Here is a 19,193-nt window from a genome sequence, read left to right as displayed (position 1 = left end):
CGAGGAGTGGCTGGTGGGTTTGAACCGCCAGCCGTCTGGTTAGCAGGCAAGTGTCTTAGCCACTATGCTACCAGAGCTCCTAGTTTTGTGGTAGTATCTTAATTTTTGCTGTTAAAGCCTCAGTGATTTACCCACCATTGCTTTTAGCACCATCAGTGTAATTGTTAACACAGTGAAAAGGCAAATGGTATTTATTATTACATGAAAATAGTTTTGTCTTTTTTTCCCTTTCCCTTCCTTCAACCCCTCGATGTAATCATATCACACTTGTTGCTTCAAAGAATATTTAGTGTTTATCTTATTACTAAGGAGCCTGATGGCACATGTTAAGTAGTCAGAGGCAAACCCAAAGATGAGTGGTTCAAACTCAACCAGCGGCTTAACGAGAGAAAGATCTGTAGATCTGCTCCCATAAGATTACAGCCTAGAAAACCCAATGGAGCAGATCTCCTGTCACTATGAGTAAAAATCTACTCAACAGCACTTAACAGCCTTATTATTATTACATAAATATTGTTCATTGCCAAGCCTAGTAGGGTAAAATGAATATGTTTCCTTGTACAAATCCTCCTGCCTCCCCCCATGTTAATCACTGCCTTGGTTTTTCATGTACTTACTTTTGTGATCCTATCACAAATTTGAAATTTATCCCAACAATTTATCCCCCAGTGTTAGTAACCGTGTGTCTCCAAATTTCAAAAACCTTCCTGGGTTTTGCTGCATAGACTGGCTGTTCCTCTCACTGAGATCCCAAGTAAGCACTTGGTTCTCAGATTTCTCAGCATTCTTGGCTCCTCAATCTGCCTTCCATTTTACCAAATAATAATAATAATAATTTTTTTTTTAAAGAACAGTTTATTGTGGTGTAGGTGAACCTTTACAGAGCATACTAGTTTTCCATTCAACAATTTATATACATTTTGTTTGGTGGCATTAGTTGCAATCCCCTCAATGTAATAGCACTCTTGCCTCTTCCTCCCTGGGCTCCCCGTTTCCATTCTTCCTTTGGTCCTGCCCATTCCTACCTTCTGAGTTTTGTTTTTGAGCAAATGCTTCCCTTTTGGTCACCTGCAGTTGATTGTTCAGAGGATTATATTCTTTGTTTACAAAAAAATTTAGAAGTCTCACATCTGCTGTTATCTCCTCTCCTTTTTGTCCTTGTTTTATACCTTTGAAAAATTCCTTTATTCTCATTTCAGAGACCATTACAAGAGGGAAGTAAAGAAAACATAGGTGCTCAATGAGCCATGTTTAACTGGAAGCCTAGTGTTGTATTTGGAACTATGCAGCTCTGAGGATTTTTTCATACAAGCTTATTAGGCTATTGTTGAAATTTATGCTTTGAGAGCTTCATGAACCCATTTGGCAGCTGTACATATGACTGCTGTCAAACAGAAATTAAAGACTGACATAGAATTTGTTAACACAGATAACAAATACTTTCAAAATACTATTAGGTTTTTTCCATTATTTAGTCCTTCAACAAGTCCAGATATTCTCTGAGTACCTACCATGTGTCAGGGGCACTAATTTCATGCTTAGGATTATAGTGGTGAATGAGACTGACAAGATCTTCTCATGGATTTTGCAATCCAGTGCAGCAAGTCAACAGTAGCAAAGTAAACAAATATGTAAGTTGATCTCAGATAGTTATAAGAATATGATAATAACAATAAGATAATAAAACAGGGTATGGGATAGAGTGCTTCAGGGTAAGGGGCTACATTAGGAAGAGGGTCAGGGAAGGTGACATTTGAGCAGAGGTATGACTGATAAGAAGGACCTGACATGGTAAAGATCTGGGAGAAGACTTCAGGAAGTAAATGGAATGGAAAGAAGACCAATATGGTTGGAATATAGTGAGTAAAGAGAGGAGTGCTGAAAGATGGAGTCCAGAAGTCAGGGCTGAAAATGTAGATTTGATTGTTATCCCAAATAGAAGTGATAACTTAAAATCTGGGATGACGTAAGATTGTTGTTGTTATGTGCCATTGAGTCAGACCCAGCTCATAGCGACACCTCCTTGGGTTTCGGAGGCAGTATCGCTACAGAAGTAGATTGCCCAACCTTCCTTCTGAGGAGTGGCTGGTGGAACCACCAGCCTTCTGGTTAGTAGTCAAATGCCTTAGGCACTATGCTACCAGAGCTCCTGAGGTAATATTAGGGTGAAGTAAGATGGCTAATGGAGAGATTATATAGAAAACTATACTGGCTACTGTATATGCTACAAGAGTATATTAGGCCTTATTCAAAGAATTTGCAGTCTAGTGGTGAGACAAGGCAAAATTTCAAAATAGAGACTAATAAAGACAGTGTGTAATCAAGTCCTGCATGATGATGTTGTTGTTGTTGTTGTTATGTGCCGTTGAGTCGGACCTGACTCATAGCGACCACTCCTTGGGTTTCCGAGGCAGTATCACTACGGAAGTAGATTGCCCCATCTTCCTTCTGAGGAGTGGCTGCTGGGTTTGAACCGCCAGCCTTCTGGTTAGCAGTCAAGTGCCTTAGCCACTATGCTACCAGAGACGTAGTACAAGTCAAAAAAAATGAAGTTAGAAAATGCAACAATCATTGAGAACTGGTGGTAAAAGGTAGCATTAGGAGGAGGTGAATCTGAGCCAAACTTTAATAGATGAGTTTTATCAGCTGAAAGGCCGTGGGGAGAATCTCAGATAGAGAGAAAAACATGAGCAGAGACTGGAATGTGGGAGTGAACATGACATATTTGTGGAATAGTAGAGAATAGCTTGACTGTTAATAAGTAGTGGAAGAGGTGGATTTTCTTAAATGTGCTTTAGAATCTTGCTTTCTAAGTGGTGGTGGTAGGTGATTAAACCACTGAGCAACTGGATCTGAAATTACAGTAAAAATAGCATCTGCCAGGACTCCTTAATTTTTGACATTGAAAAGTGGTAATACCTTCCCATTTAATTCCTTTTCATTATTATGTGATTGTTTTATTGACTATACAAAGGCATTCAACTGTGTGAATCTTAACAAATTATTTAACATATTTACTCAATCTGTATGCTGAGCAAACAATCCGAGAAGCTGGACTGCGTGAAGAAGAACGCAGCATCAGGATTGGAGGAAGACTCATTAACAACCTGCGATATGCATTCTTTTTTTTTTTTTTCAGATAAGTTTGTTGCTTTTTTTTTTTTAATTGTGATTTGGGTGAAAATTTACAGAGCAAATTCACTTTCCATACAGCAGTTCACATACACTTTGTCTCATGACATTTACCACAATTCACCACAATGTAACAGCTCCCCTCCCACTTCCTCCCGATAGTCACCTCTTCCCTGTGTCCATCCCTCCATGCACTCCTGTCCCCTGAGCTGTCTCCTTGTGCATAAACAGCTCTTCTTTCTCCCATGATTGTTCTCTCCAAGGAGTGTATCTACCTTAGGTAAATGTTCAGCTCCTATACCTGTCTTTTGTTTGGCTGGAAGCCACAGGTATGGGTTCAATTCCAGACCTGCAGGACAGCTAGGGGCCATAGTCTCAGTGGTTCCACCAGGCTCTATCAGACCAGCAAACCTGGTCCCCCTTTTTTTCCTTCCAAATGATTTTGAGTTTTGTTCCACATTGTTCTCCCTCTCTATCCAGGATCTCCTACATAGATCCTCTTCTGAGTGCTTAACAGTGGTAGCCGGGCACCATCTAGTTCTTCTGGTCTCATAGTCATATAGGCTGAGGATCATATGGTGTACCAGTCAAGAGGACTAATTGTTTCCATGAATCTTTGGTTTTCTTCATTCTTCTTTGCTCTGGACGAGGAGAGATCCATCATTACACCTAGATGGCTGCTTGCAAGCTTTTAAGATCCCAGTTGCTACTCGCCAAAGTAGGAGGTGGAACAATGTTTTGTGAAGTATGTTATGCCAATTGAGCTTGATGTCCCCTGTGACTATGGTCCCGAGCCCACAGGTTCAACTACTTGGTCCCTCTGGGTAGCTGGCTGTGACCAAGAAGTGACTACAACCTTGTCCCTTGTCAGCTCTACTATACGTCTGGAAATTCAGATCATACAAATACACTTATAGGACCATTGTCTGCCAACCCTATACGTGGTCTTGGGTACACTCCCCACTTCGTAGACATACATGACACAATCTTGCTTGCTAAAAGTGAAGAGGACTTGAAGCACTTATTGATGAAGATCAAAAACTACAGCCTTCAGTATAGCTTACACTTTAACACAAAGAAAACAAAAATCTTTCTTATTCAGCCAATTAGCAACATCAGGGTGAACGGAAAAAAAATTTAAAGTTGCAAGGATTTCATTTTACTTGGATCCACATCAACATCCATGGAAGCAGCAATCATGAAATCAGACTACATTGGGCAAACAAGAGTATATTGGGCAAATCTGCTGCAAAAAGACCTCTTTAAACTGTTCAAAAGCAGAGATGTCACTTTGAGGACTAAAGTCATAGTATTTTCAATCACCTCGTATGCATGTGAAAGCTAGACAATGTATAAAGAAAGACAAAGGAAAATGGATGTATTTGAATTACATTTTTTTGTGAAGAATATCGAAAATACCATGAACTGCTGAAAGAATGAACAAATCTGTCTTGGAAGAAGTACAGCCTGAAAGCTCCTTGGAAGCAAGGATGGCGAGAATTCGTCTCATATACTTTGAACATGTTATCAAGAGGGACCAGTCCCTGGAAAAGGAAATCATGCTTGGTAAAGTAGAGAGTCAGCAAAAGAGAGGAGGATCTCAGCCTATACAACTATGAAACCAGAAGAACTAAATGGTGCCCAACTACCACTGTCAACCACTCGGAGGGGGAACTATGTAGGAGATCCTGGATAGAGTGGGAGAACAATGTGGAACAAAACAAAACTCATTTAAAACAAAGGGAGGGGGTACAAGGTTTGCTGGTCTGATAGAGAGCTTGGTGGAACCACTGAGACTATGACCCCTAGCTGTCCTTCAGATCTGGAACTGAAGCCACTTCCATGTCTTCCAGCCAAACAAAAGAAAGGCATATGAGTTAAACATTTACATTAGATAGATACACTCCTTGGAAAGATCAATCATGGGAGAATAGAAGGGCTGTGTATGCACAGGGAGACAACTCAGGGAGCAGGAGTGCATGGGAGGGAAGGATACAGCGAAGAGGTAACTATGGGGAGGAAGGGGAGGGAGCCGTTACATTGTGGGAAATTACAGTCAATGTTGTGAGGCAAAGTGTATGTGAGCTGCTGTATGGAAAGTGAATTTGCTCTGTAAACTTTTCACCCAAATGACAATAAAAATTAAAAAAAAAAAAAAAAGAGAGAGAGAGAGGAAGACCCTCAATGAGATGGATTGACACAGATACAGTGGCTGCAATGATGGGTTCAAATGTGGCAACGTTTGTGAGGATGGTGCAGGACCAGGCAGTATTTTGTTCTGTTGTATGTATGGTCACAATGAGTCAGAACCAACTTGACAGCACCTAGTAACATGCTGTGGATTAATAATATTTATTATTATTTCAAAATGAAAACAACATAAAAATGGGTATGTGGAGATGTTTCACTCATATCCTCATCCATCTTGCTTCCTTCACCCCAAAAGTCATCTTCATTTGTCACTTATTTTCACTTCCTTTATGCAAATGCAAAAACCAAAAAAAACACCAAAATCACTGTCATTCAGTCGATTCTGACTCTTAGTGACCACATTTGGGTTTCCAAGGCAGCTACCAACCTTCTGGTTAGCAGTCAAATGCCTTAGGCGCTCCTTCATGCAAATGCAAACCACCAGAGCTCCTTCATGCAAATGCAAACCACATGAACATACTTTCTTATTTCTTGCCCTTCATTTCCTTCACAATAACTAGCACCCCATATGCACTGTTCTGTGCCTTACTGTTTAAAATTTAACTACATATCTTGGGATTCTTCTCATGTCAGTACATAGCAATTTTTCTCCTTCTCTTTTTAGAGCTGCATAGTGTTCCATTGTGGAGCTGTATCATAGTTTATGTCATCAGTCCCTTCATGATAGACACTTGGGTTGTTTCCAATCTTTTATTATTTCAAACAATGATACAGTGAGTGATTGTGCATATTTTTCATTTTGCATGTATTCAGCTGTATCTGTAGGATAGGTTCCCAGAAGTAGGATTGTTAAATCAAAGGATAAATACATCTATAATTTTAGCAGATATTGTTAGACTCCTTTCATAGGGGTTGTATCATTTTAAATTCCCACTAACAATGTATAAGAGGGGTCAAAGTTTTAGACTTTTGTCAATCTTTCAGGTGAGAATTGGTATTTCCATGTAGTTTTAATGTGCATTTCTCTTATTATGTACTTCCACATTTTAAACATTGTTTTATACATTGTTTCATGTAATCTTGTGGTTAAAAAAACTACAAAAAATAGTAAAAATTTCTAACTTCAAGTATATAGAATGAAAATAAAATTCCAAAACCTATAGGAACATAGTTTACTTAGGTTATTTGCCAGGTGGGGCCGCTTCTGGGACAATATGACCCGTCCTCCTTATTCCAATGACTCAAGTCACAGAACTAATTAATTTTACTTAACTAGGTCAGATGCAATTTAATAGTAGGAAGTGAATGTGCTCTGCTTCACAGACCTTTAAAGTTGCTTAGATTCTCTCTAAATAAGCTGAAGTAGTACTGTATTTATACTACACCTACTCCTTACTTACTGAGTATCTTGTTATTAACATTTTTTATTTATGATAATAGTAAAAAATGTACTATCTGACTATTTTGTGCATTAATGACATATGTTTGGCAGTAACAAATGCCAAGGTGCCAGGCAAGAGTAAAGTTGCCCATGATAGGTAAGATTTATGTCAACTTGGCTGGGCCATCATTCTCAGTGGTTGGGCAATTATATGATGATGTAATTTGGCAATTATGTGATGATGTAGTCCTCCTCCATTTTGTGATCTTATGTGGTCAATTTTGCATCATGCTGATTTTCATATAATGATCTGTGGTCTTTGGAACTTAAATATGTCAATAACTGAGGAGTGGGTGTATAGAGATCTGTAAGTCATTTGAGAAGCAAAGAGCTGCAAGTCATTTCAGAAGCAAAGAGTTGCATGAAAGACCCTGTTCTTCCTAGTTGATTGTATATGCTCCTCCGTTCATATTGTCTCAGTTATTCATTCTTAGAGGCCACTGTCTAATTCCTGAGTAAACTGTCAATATTGTTTGACTACTGCCAACTCTTCCAATTGTTTCAATAAAATAATGTCATAATAACTCATTTAATTTTGTGATTCCAAATAAAGTTTGCCAGACTCTTCTTCTAATGGAACATCTGGAGCCATTTGTGTTTTTAATTCTCAAATTTTTGGTCATGTCCAATGACCATATTCCCTTCCTTGCAGGTGGTACTGTGAAGGCAAGGAGCTTGAAAATTCCCCAGACATTCACATCATCCAGGCAGGAAATTTACACTCACTGACCATTGCCGAAGCCTTTGAAGAGGACACAGGACGCTATTCCTGCTTTGCTTCTAACATCTATGGGACAGATTCAACTTCTGCTGAGATTTATATAGAAGGTAAACAAAAAGTCTCTCTGAGCATAGCAATTATTAGTAAGATCTAGAGTTATAATAAATCTTTATTGTGCACCTACTATACTACACATTTATTTAGGCAGTGGAGATACAGCATTGAACCAAATAGATGACAGTCCCTAGGCTAGGGACTCATGGAGTTTACATTGTAAAGGGAGAGATCAGGAAATAAATAAGTAAAATATATTTAAAAGTAAAATATAAATAGATAAAATATATAATATGATTACCAAACCAAAAAACCACACTCACTGCCATCAAGTTGTTTCCAACTCATGGCAAATAGTGACCCCTATTTGGTTTCCAAGGCTGTAAATCTTTAAGGAAGTAGATGCCCAGTCTTCCTTCTGTGGAGCAGCTGGTGGGTTTGAACCACTGACCTTCTGGCTAACAGTCAATTGTCTTATCCACTACACCATCAGAGCTCCTTATGGGTACTATACTTATAAACATTGTGGAAGAAAAACAAAACAAGGATAATGGATATGAAGTGTGTATGGTGTGTGCATGAGAGTGCATGTACGTTATTGTGTGTGTATGACCATGTGTATGTGTGTGTTGAAATTTTAGATAGGGTGGCCAAGGATGACCTTACTGAATAGGTAACATCTGAAGGAAGACCTAGAGGAAGTGAAGGAATGAGCCACAAGGCTATCATGGGAAAAACACTTTTGGCATAAAACCCAAAAAGAGCCGTGACTGAGATGGGAGTGTGCCTGTTTTAAGGTAGAGAGATAAACCAATGTGGCCAGAGTGAGGGAGTGAAGAAGAAAAGTATCAGGAGTTGATATTAGAAGTTCAAGATCAGAGTGGAAGGAAGGCACATAAGCAGACCATGTAGGTGCTTGTATATCATTGCAAGGACTTCCACTTTCAGGCTGAGGGAGATGAGAAGCTCTGGGGGATTATGAGCAGAGGTGTTACATGACCTGACTTAGTTTTTAACAGGATCATCCTAGCTGCTAGTTAAGAATATACTGCAGGAGTCAAGGGGTGGAAGCAGGAAGACCCAGTGGGAACCTTGGAAAGGCATTATACTGGCATCAAACTTAAATAACTTTTAGGGAAGACATCAATTTATATTTCTTATATGTCTGTCTAAGTTTTTGTTCCTATTTATCTCATCCTCTGAGTTTTTTGAGACCATCTTTAGCACTTTTATTAACGATAATACCTTCTGTAAGTTTTATTATAGCACTTAACATTGTTTACTATGGTATAAATGCCCATTTACCAACTAGATTGTAGAGCCAGGGCTGTCTCATTCTTTATATCTCCAATAGCTTACAAAGCACCAAGCAAATAGTGGGTATTCAAGAAATATTTATTGTATAAATGCATAAATAGAAGTGTGTTGGTATGTTTTTATCCTCCAATTTTTGGAGTTCAATTAAATACCTCTAAATTTAGCTCTGTTATATCTTCCTGGAATTCACTATTTTGAGAATTAAATCCTGGATCAAAGCTCTACAACAGTACTGAGATTGGATAGCTGATTTTTTTTTTTTCCGTTTGTGGTAATAAGGCTTCAAACAACCCCCCTCCCCGCCATGGCCAAGGTGAATTGCGACTTGTTAATATTAGGACTGAACGGAAGAACATCCACCTACAACTACAATATTTGGAATTCAACTTAATCCCCACTCTTATTTAATCTGTGTAGGCCAAGAGGATTTGCAGTCACCAGAAAATATCTCCAAAGATGCCCTTTATTAGTCCAAAGACATCAGCAGGTTTTTACATGTAAAAACACTTGGAAGTTGGACCAGTAAATTTGAACTCTGTCACTAAAAAGCCATGTGACCTTAAGTAAAATCTTCAACATCTTAGAGCCTGTTTCCTCATCTGTAAAAATAAGTATTAGAGTAAGGAATCACTGAGTTAATTTCTAGATCTAAGACTCTATAGGTCTTCAAACGCCTAGGAAATTATCATCTTAAAAACCCATGTTTTGTTCTTATTTCTGCAGGGGTTTCTTCTTCAGACTCAGAAGGGGACCCTAACAAAGAAGAGATGAATCGGTAATTCTAATTTTCTATCTAATAGTCTATAAGCCTCTTTATTAGCATCCTTAGATCCTGAGAAAGCTGGTATTTGTTATTAGAACTTGAAATCTGTAGATGTTGTTTCCAGGTATGATCTCAAAAGAAAAAACTGAGTAGATTTGGAGAAGACTTCTTTTCCTTAAGTCTTTCCTAAACTCAAACTCACTGCCTTCGAGTTGGATCTGACTCATAGTGACCCCTCCTTGGGTTACCGAGGTAGTATCACTATCCCGAGGACTGGCTGGTGGGTTTGAACTGCCAGCCTTCTGGTTAGCAGTCAAATGCCTTAGGCACTATGCTACCAGAGCTCCCAAGTCTTTCCTAGCAGATTTTTAATATTCCTAGTATTTTTCATATGCGCTATCACCTATGAAATGTCATAATACTTATACCCACAGAGAAAAAAAAAATCCAGTGGTTTGAAAAATTTAAGGGCACCATGTCTTCTTATCTTAAATTATATATATATATGTATATATATATAATTTAATAAGGAGCTCTGATGACATAGTGCCTAAGGCATTTGACTGATAGCCAAAATGTTGGTGGTTCAAACCCACCAGCTGGTCTGCAGAAGAAAGACAGAGCAGTCTACTTCTGTAAAGATTTACCATGTCCAAAACCCAACAGGGGTCACTATGAGTTGGGATCAACTGGATGGCAGTGGGTATGTTGGGATCAACTGGATGGCAGTGGGTATATATATATTTGTTGCCATTGAGTTGATTTCAACTCATGATGACCTCATGCATTACAAAGTAGAATTGGTCCATAGAATTCTCTTGGCTATAATCTTTACAGAAGCAGATTGTCAGGCCTTTCTTTCAAAGTTCTGTAGTTTCTTTCAAACTGCTGGTCTTTAGGGTATATGCATATAAATGATCTGGACAAGTCATAGCCTTTCTGTACCTAGTGTCCACTTTAAATATATATTAAACAATTGCACTGAATGAATACTAAGCAAAACTGTATCCATCCATTCATTCTTTTCCACAAACATTAGCTGAGCATGTACTATCTATAATGAATACAAAGAAAAATCAGATGCTTCTTGCCTACAAGCAGCTCACAGCCTAGTAAAGAGAAATATATAACAAGTATTAAAAATGTATATATTTAACAACCATAGAACCATTAACAAGGAGCTCTGGTGGCACAGTGCCTATGACATTTGACTGTTAACCAGGAGGTTGGTGGTTCAAACTTACCAGCCACTCTGCAGAAGTAAGACAGGGCAATGTACTTCCAAAAAGATTTACCACCTGAGAAACCCAATGGGGGTCGGTATGAGTTGGAATCGACTTGATGGCAATGAGCTTGGTTTTTGGTTTGAAAGCCATTAAGAATAATAAAGTATAGTGTTGTTGTTGTTGTTGTTATGTGCCATTGAGTCAGACCCGACTCATAGCGACCCCTCCTTGGGTTTCCGAGGCGGTATCACTACAGAAGTAGATTGCCCAACCTTCCTTCCGAGGAGTGGCTGGTGGATTTGAACTGCCAGCTTTCTGGTTAGCAGTCAAGTGCCTTAGGCACTATGCTACCAGAGCTCTTAATAAAGTATAGTAGATTCCAGTATATAGGACTTGGCACAAAAGACTAGTTATTGCTTGGTGAGTGAAGAGCGAGATCAGGTTAGGCTTCATGGAGTTGTGACCCTGAGCTGAGTCTTAAAAGATCAGTAGGTGGACACCCCCAAAACAAGGGGAGGAAGAGACATTTCAGGCAGAGGAGGCTGCGGACAGAAGACATGGAAACTGAAAACAGACACAGCAGTCTTTCCTTGAGTTAACCTGAAACAAAGTACAATATTTACAAGACTGATTAAAGGCTTGTATGATGGGTTGGCATATTCTGTTCTCTATGGAGGGTATGTTCCTCAAGGGCAGAAATCATATGTCTTATTCTCTAAAACCCTTTGTGTGTATTTATCTTGGAATGACTTCAGCTTTTGTGCAGACGTGAAAGTTCATAATCAATGGAAATGATTCCCCCTTGTCTTTCTCAAGGCTTCAGTTCAGGCCCTTATTCTCACCTGCCTGTTTTATGCCAATAGTGGTCTTCCTGTCTGCTCTGGCCTAAGATAATTCTAATCCTACCATTATCCTGACCTGAAAAACATACAGAGGGTATCAACAAAATAATTCTCAAAATGATCTTTTGCATACTCTTCTGTTTGAATCTCAGTTGTTAATATGTTTGCCACCCCAGCTACTCTGAGAGCAACTAACTCAAGGACAGAAATGGTGTCTGTCTTAGTTCTCTAGTGCTCCTGTAACAAAAATACCAAAAGTGGGTGGCTTTAACAAACAGAAATTTATTTTCTCACAGTTTAGGAGGCTAAAAGTCTGAATTCAGGGTGTCAGCTCTAGGGAAAGACTCTCTGTGTCTGCTCTGGGGGAAGGTTCTTGTCTCTTTTCAGCTTCTGTTCCTATATTCCTTAGTGATTATGTGTCATGCTTGCACCCTGTTTTTGCTTGCTTGCTTAATCTGTTCTTTTTTTTGGTCTCAAAAGAGATTGATTTAAGATACACGCAACATTAATACTGCCTCTTAATGTAACAAAGAAAACCCATTCCCAAATGAGATTATAACCACCCAAAACACTGTCTTCCAGTAGATTTTATTCCAATGCATAGTGACCCTTTAGGGCAGAGTGGAACTGCCCATGGGCTTCCTAAGTGTGTAAATCTTTAATGAAGCTGACTGCCACATCTTCTGCTGAGCAGCTGGTGGGTTTGAACGGCTGATCTTTTTGTTAGCAGCCAAGCACCTGTAATCACCACACCACCAAGGTTCCCAGTGATTATAACCACAGGTATACCAAAAAAACAAACCCACTGCCATTGAGTCGATTCTGACTCATAACAACCCTATGGGACAGAGTAGAACTGCCCCAGAATGTTTTAAAATCTATAAATCTTTACAGAAGCTGACTGCTTCAATTTTCTCCTGCAGAGGCTGGTGGATTCAACCTGCCGACTTTTTGGTTCACAGCTGAGTGCTTTAGCCACTGTGCCACCAAGGCTCCTAACCATAGGTATAGGGATTAGGATTTACACCAAATATTCTTGGGCAACACAATTCAATCCATAACAGTACCTTATTTGTCCTATTCATCACTGTCTAACAAAGTGTGTAGCAAAGAAGCCCTCAGTAAACGTTTGTGGAATATTGTTGAATGAACATTTTTATTACACTTGAATATAAGCATTTAATAGCATTATATAGATCTGCTGAAAGGATTGTCATTACCAATGGTAGATCTGTCTTATAATGTATATTTTAATAATTTCTCAGAATCCAGAAGCCAAATGAACTGTCATCCCCTCCCACTACCTCTGCAACCATTCCTTCATCGGCACCACCAGCCCAGCCTTTGGCGGCCCAGCCCAGTGTGTCAACTATCCAGCAGGTACAAGAATCTAAGTGAAATGCAATCATCATGGAAAGGGACAGGCAGATGCTACGATCACAACCATTTTCTAAGATATGATCATGCCACTTCCTGACAAATAACCTTTACTTACTGCAACTTCATTATGATTTTAGGCAACATACTTCCATGACCACAATAATCACTTTGTACTTCCAATGTCTAATATGTTCCTTTTGCTTTGGGAACATATTCCCCAGCTTCATGGGCAAATTTCATAGGAAAATAAACTCTTTGCAAATGAGTATTTCTGACATTCCAGCTCTATGAAGGGTACTAATTACATATACCATGAGTTGCCATCTCACACACAGGCCCAGGGGAAAGACTTTCCCATGAAACTCAGTTCTATGGAGCTGCAAAGAATTCTACTTTCTAAAATGAAACAACCATGAACATGAAAGATCTTATCCTTCAAATTAATAATAACAATAATGCATGCTTATTGTAAAAACATCCAGAAAGTAAAGAAGTGTATTAAGTAAAAACTACTCCTGGGCCCACTCCTTAGAGGTACTGCCTAGTAATAGTTTCTGGCATATACTTTCAGACATTTTCTCTGCATATATAAGAAGATATTTGCATGCATATACTTTAAAATATATGAAATCATGCTAGCTAAATACATTGATATATGTATTGATTGATAAATAACTATATTTACATATATTGACCTATAAATTTTTTTAAAGAAATTAAACATAATTACAGTAATGCTGCACAGGGGCCAAATTTTATTCTAATAGTGGTTTTCAAACTGTGATCTGTGGAGCCCCAAGTGTTCTATGGAAGCCCCTCAGGGCTAATTACATATATCTTTATGTGCAGAGAGAATGGGAGGCATATAATTTACAGTCACCATGACCCGGAAAGAAATGTATTCAATCCAGTCTAAAATTTGAAGTCTGTGAGTCATGGACTTAGAATATGTTGGTCTTTTGGTTTGAAGTTGATTTTATATACCAAATTCTATAAATTCATAATATCTATCTAATCATCTTAGTGACTCTTGTTGGTTCCCTTCTAACAGTGTCAGAGTCCTACCAACTATTTGCAAGGATTGGATGGAAAACCTATCATTGCAGCTCCTGTGTTTACAAAGGTAATCAAAATACTGTTCTTTCTGTCATGGCTTTATATACATTTTAACATCTAAACAAAGGAGCCAAGAAGTCAAGGTTTACTGATTTTACGTCAGGATTTTGGTCTCTTATCAGTGCATACAGTTTTGGTCATTTTTTTGGTTTTGGTTTTTTTGGTAGTTGTTACAACAATATCACTTCAAGTCCCAGATTTCTAGTAACTGTTTTTGTAATGAGAGAAACATCTTCCCCCGTCACCACATTGATCTCTGTGGTCATCCTATTGCTGTTAAGCACAGTAGCCACATCTCAACATCAGGTGATAAATTTCTAGCCACTTACTACTCTGGTGGGATGTCGGGACTGTCAAAACAATTGGATTGCACACACATGTCTTTGGTGCTCCAGGAGATGGAGTTAAATGAGCTTTGAGGGTTTAATATAAAACCTAACTCTAGGACAAAGAGCTTTCTTTCTCTATTCCATAATATTAACCATTATGGTGGCAACAAAATCTGAATTTCATAGTCTCTATTTAGAAATGGAAAGTCAGGTTCCTCCATTTACAAATGAAAAAAATCAAGGAAGGGTCAGAGAGATTAAGCAATTTATACAAAGTTACCAAAATCAAAAAAACAAATACACTGTGGTTTTTGTGTCCCTCCAAGTTGATTCTGACTCATAATGACCTCACAGGATAGACTAGAACTGCCCCACAGGGTGTCCAAGGCTGTAAATCTTTACAAAAGCAGCCTGCCCGGTCTTCTTCCCACAGAGAGGCTAGTAGGTGTGAACTACCAACTAAGTGCTAAACCACTGCACCACCAGGGTTCCCTTCCAAAGTCACAGAACTAGTTAATGGCAAAGTCAGGATTAGAAACAAATTACCCCAATTCTCAGTCTATTGTTCTTTCCCTTACATAACATAGACTTTGCCTACTTACATGTTGCCCAAGACAGTAAGTTCAAAGGTGAAAAACTGAATAACTTTAGATATTTTGGTATTATGAAGACCAAATGGATGGAATCCATGCCTGGATTTACCATTTATTGTTTATATGAAAAGCAAATTTAAATCCAAAGAGTTTTTAATCTTGAAATATGCTTTGGTTTAGAGCAGTGGCTCTCAGTCAGGGTTAATTTTGGCCCACCCCCCAGGGACATTTGACCCTGTCTGAAGACAGTTTTGGTTGTCACAAGTGGTGAGATTGTGCTACAGTGCATAGAATATAGTGTTCCCCACAACGAAGAACTAACCAGCTCTCGAAACGTCAATCGAGTTAAGGTTGAGAAACCCTGGTTGAGAGCAAAACTGCAAAAAGATTGTCTGTTTTCCATAAGTCCTGATCCTTAAAGGAAAATGAAGTCCACAATTTCCACTTCAGGGAAGGTCTGCCATATCCGCTTCATATGCTTTTCCAATCAAGCGTGGCGTCTAGAGTGACATATTTACCCATATCTGCATCCGTTAGGCAAACCTGTGAAACAAGATCCTCTCCATTTTTCAGGTTCATTTCTTATAACCTGACCTGCATTTTGAGTTTCAGCTTTGCTATTTTCAAAAGTAGACCTCTGTGTGTGTGTGTACTTAGCTAACAGAGACACCTCTTACTGTCTTTTATTTTTACCTTTAAGTCACCTCTCCTTAAAATAAGGGCTTAAGTGGCCCAGAAATTAGCACAGTTAATTTAATTTGTCTCACCCAGTTGTCTGTCACACCTTAGAGACAGTGCTGACTCTTCAAGACAACTAAATCACAGAATATACCCAGTCCCACCTAAAGTCTCCTCCTCTCTTCCTTTCCTCACCACCATCCACCTACCCAGGCAATAGAAAGGCATCTGTATCCCCACTCATTTTTAAGTCTTCCTACGTGTTCCATCTTCCCTGGCCCTGGCCCACCTGACACATACCTCTGGTACAGTATTTATCACAACAATAAAGCTATTTTCTTTCTCTCTCTCTCTCTCAAGCACCATGAAAGCAGGAACTGTTCTTTTCTATTATTATTGTCTCTAATGTCTACATAGGCATTAATAAAGGTAACAATTAGTCCAAAGCTACTTTCATTATTTCAGAAATTCCAACAGGACTTATCCATTTATCCATTACATTTACTTTTCATGGCTTGCTTAGAACATTAGGTTAGATTTTTTTGTGTGATGTCTACGATTACTTCCTCCAATTAGATACACTGATTAGCAGAAATGTATGCCTTTGATAAATATAAATAGGGAAATGAATTAATCATTAGCATATGTTGTTTATTTATAAAATTTATCAAGGCATTAGATCCATGATGGGAGAATGGTCTTTAGTACATAGACCCAAACTCTGATAAGGTTTTCTCAGACCTCAGGGTGTGTGCTTTCATCCTCATAAATGAGATCAGAATTTCTTAGACGTAGGGCACTAGAATAGGCAGTGGCTCAAATCCCAGAGAGACTTATCAGCAATGGTGTGCTTGCGTTAGTTTCTGTCAGAGGGCAAGACTGAGGTCATAGTCACTGCCAGCGTTGTTAGCAAATGTCTGAGTAAAAGCCAATGATCATGGTAATCACGTGGCGATGAGCCATAATAACAGGTCATGTGTATGTTTGTTCAGCTTATTCCTGCTCTATTTATTTCTTTAAGGTCCTTTGGTCTCAACTCCTATGACTCACTTTCTATACTGTCCAACAAAAGTATTTCTTTGCCAATAATAGCAAGAAGCCATTTTATTTTATTTTATTTCAGCAACAATTAGAGGGTAGAGCTTTCTATAAGCACTATTCAACTTGTTTTCCTTCTTTTTAGAGATAGGATAATTAAGACTCAAAATTAAAAGGAGGATTGTCCAGTAAAACAGTGGTAGAGTTTGAGAAGAGACTACAGAATTCCATATGTTAGCTCAGTGCTCTACTAATAGGCAATACCTATGTTTTTTAAGGTTGTTTAATTAATTATGGATAGAGGGAAATGATCCTCTATTCACTGTACAGTGTGAAAAGCACTTTCACTCTGCTTATGGAGGAAAACAGAGTTCACACTTCCTGAGTCTGAAGAGAGGCAGATGATCAAATTAGAATCTTACTCCTGTCGCTGCTCCCACTCCAACAGCAGCTGCTTTGGCGGGCTGTCAAGGCCGCAGCAGCCCTGGCTCCAGCTGCTTCAGCAGTAATTGGAAGAGTACAAAGGGGCAGGGGAAGCAAGAATGTGAAGAAGAGCAGGTTCATTATATAACAGCAGGGTCAGGAAACCCTGAAATAACTGGGTCAGTGGCCGGATCCAGATTTCTGAAGATTACATAGACCCCTCTCCCCAAGCCAACAATTCCAGAGACTTTACTGGCTCAACTGGTGCACTGGGTACTCGGGACAAGCAAGAGGCAAACAAGTCTTCAATAAAACAGTTTTTATCAGTAAAAACTGATTGAAAAAACTCTAGCCTAAAGCGCTATATGCATTCACTTGCAGCATCCCCTTAGGTTACTGGATGGAAAAAAAAAAAAAAAAACAGGATAAAATGAAGATATTGATCCCATGGCTGACATCTCTTAACCAACAAGAGAGGTGCTCTTTCTCAAGGATGATTCTACATTATATTTGTAGGTGTAGAACAGCTAAATAGGAAGGAACTGTGTTCTTTCAACTCACCTCTGTGTATCTGGCATAGTGCTTACAAAGCAGGCACACAGTGATATTTATTCTGTGGCAACCAAGAGAGGATTATTATTTGTATTGCTTTGGGCTTTGGAGGGCCTTTGTGAGATATAGAGAAAAATCCAATGTCAAATGGCTATAAAAGACATATTTTGCAAAGTACTGTGTTATCAAGTCACCCTGCAAAGACTGATCATTATGGTAATACACAAAGCAGGTACACTTTGGATACTATTTACCTCGGGAGATGTAGACCTTCGGTTATAGTCACTCTAGTTCACATCCACAATTCCTAGTAAAGACTAATTTAATCTTTGCTAGTTATGGTTTGTTTCATTTGCGTTCATTAAAGTTGACATGAATGTGATCTACTCAAGTCTGTATAAACCGTGCCATTAGTAATGACATAATGGAATAACTGGTTTGGACCCTACATTACTACATATTACTACACATTACTACATATATGTGTAGTAATATGAGCCAATTCCTTCCCATGAGACTGTAGAAAAGCATAGTTGTCAGCAACAACAATTACAATTGTTCTAAAATTTCCAAAAATATGACTTTCAATACCTTATCCTAAGCGGCTTGTAGGATAACCCGGGGCCTTACTTTACTGAGTTTTGACATGCCACAACCAGAATGAGCCTCCATCTCACATCATAGACACTTAAAGGCCTTACTCCATACACTGTAGTAGCTCAGTATCCTGGATGAACTCTCAAACAGAATGCAGTTATTGGCCTTCAATGCCAAATGTGTAATAACAGCCAACAATTGTAATCACATCAACAGGGAACTGCCAGAAATTCAAACAGGACTCAGAAAAGGATATGGAACAAGGGATATTATTGCTGATGTCAGATGGATCTTGACTGAAATCAGAGAATATCAGAAACATGTTTACTGTGTTTTATTGAACATGCAAAGACATTCGACTGTGTGGATCATAACCAATTATGGATAATATTGCAAGCAAAGCAAATTCCAGAACACGTAACTGTATTTATGCAGAACCTGTATGTAAACCAAGAGGCAGTCTTTGAAACAGAACAAGGGGATACTGTTTGGATTAAAATCAGGAAATGTGTGGGTCAGTGTTGTGTCCTTTCACCATACTTACTCAATGTAATCTGAGAATTCAAATAATCTGAGAAGCTGGACTATATGAAGAAGAATGTGGCATCGACTGGAGGAAGACTCATGAACAACCTCCGATATGCAGATGATACCAACCTTGCTTGTTGAAAGTGAAGAGAACTTGAAGCACTTACTGATGAGGATCAAAGGTTACAAACTCTTTTCCCGTGCTGCTTTCAGGATTCTGTCTTTGTCTTTGGTTTTGATGAGTTTGATGATGATGTGTCTTGGTGATTTTCGTTTGGGGTCTATCCTGTTTGGAGTTCGTTGGACTTCCTG

The 19,193-nt window shown here is 38.8% G+C and overlaps 1 protein-coding gene across 1 annotated transcript in view; it reads left to right on the top strand.

Annotated features, from left to right (window-relative positions):
- MYPN (myopalladin) overlaps window positions 1-19,193 on the top strand; it is a 118,365-nt gene that overhangs the window by 25,233 nt on the left and 73,939 nt on the right. The window contains exons 2-5 of the mRNA XM_007940692.2: window positions 7,377-7,552; window positions 9,540-9,591; window positions 12,913-13,027; window positions 14,079-14,150. Coding sequence (XP_007938883.1) covers window positions 7,377-7,552; window positions 9,540-9,591; window positions 12,913-13,027; window positions 14,079-14,150 — 415 coding nt within the window. The remainder of the gene's footprint in view (window positions 1-7,376; window positions 7,553-9,539; window positions 9,592-12,912; window positions 13,028-14,078; window positions 14,151-19,193) is intronic.

Source organism: Orycteropus afer, unplaced genomic scaffold (assembly GCF_000298275.1).
Source record: "Orycteropus afer afer isolate SDZICR_OR568_19922 unplaced genomic scaffold, OryAfe1.0 scaffold00070, whole genome shotgun sequence".
NCBI classification, from domain to species: domain Eukaryota; kingdom Metazoa; phylum Chordata; class Mammalia; order Tubulidentata; family Orycteropodidae; genus Orycteropus; species Orycteropus afer.
Note: the sequence above shows the minus strand (reverse complement) of the source record. Positions and strands in the feature narration are given on the sequence as shown.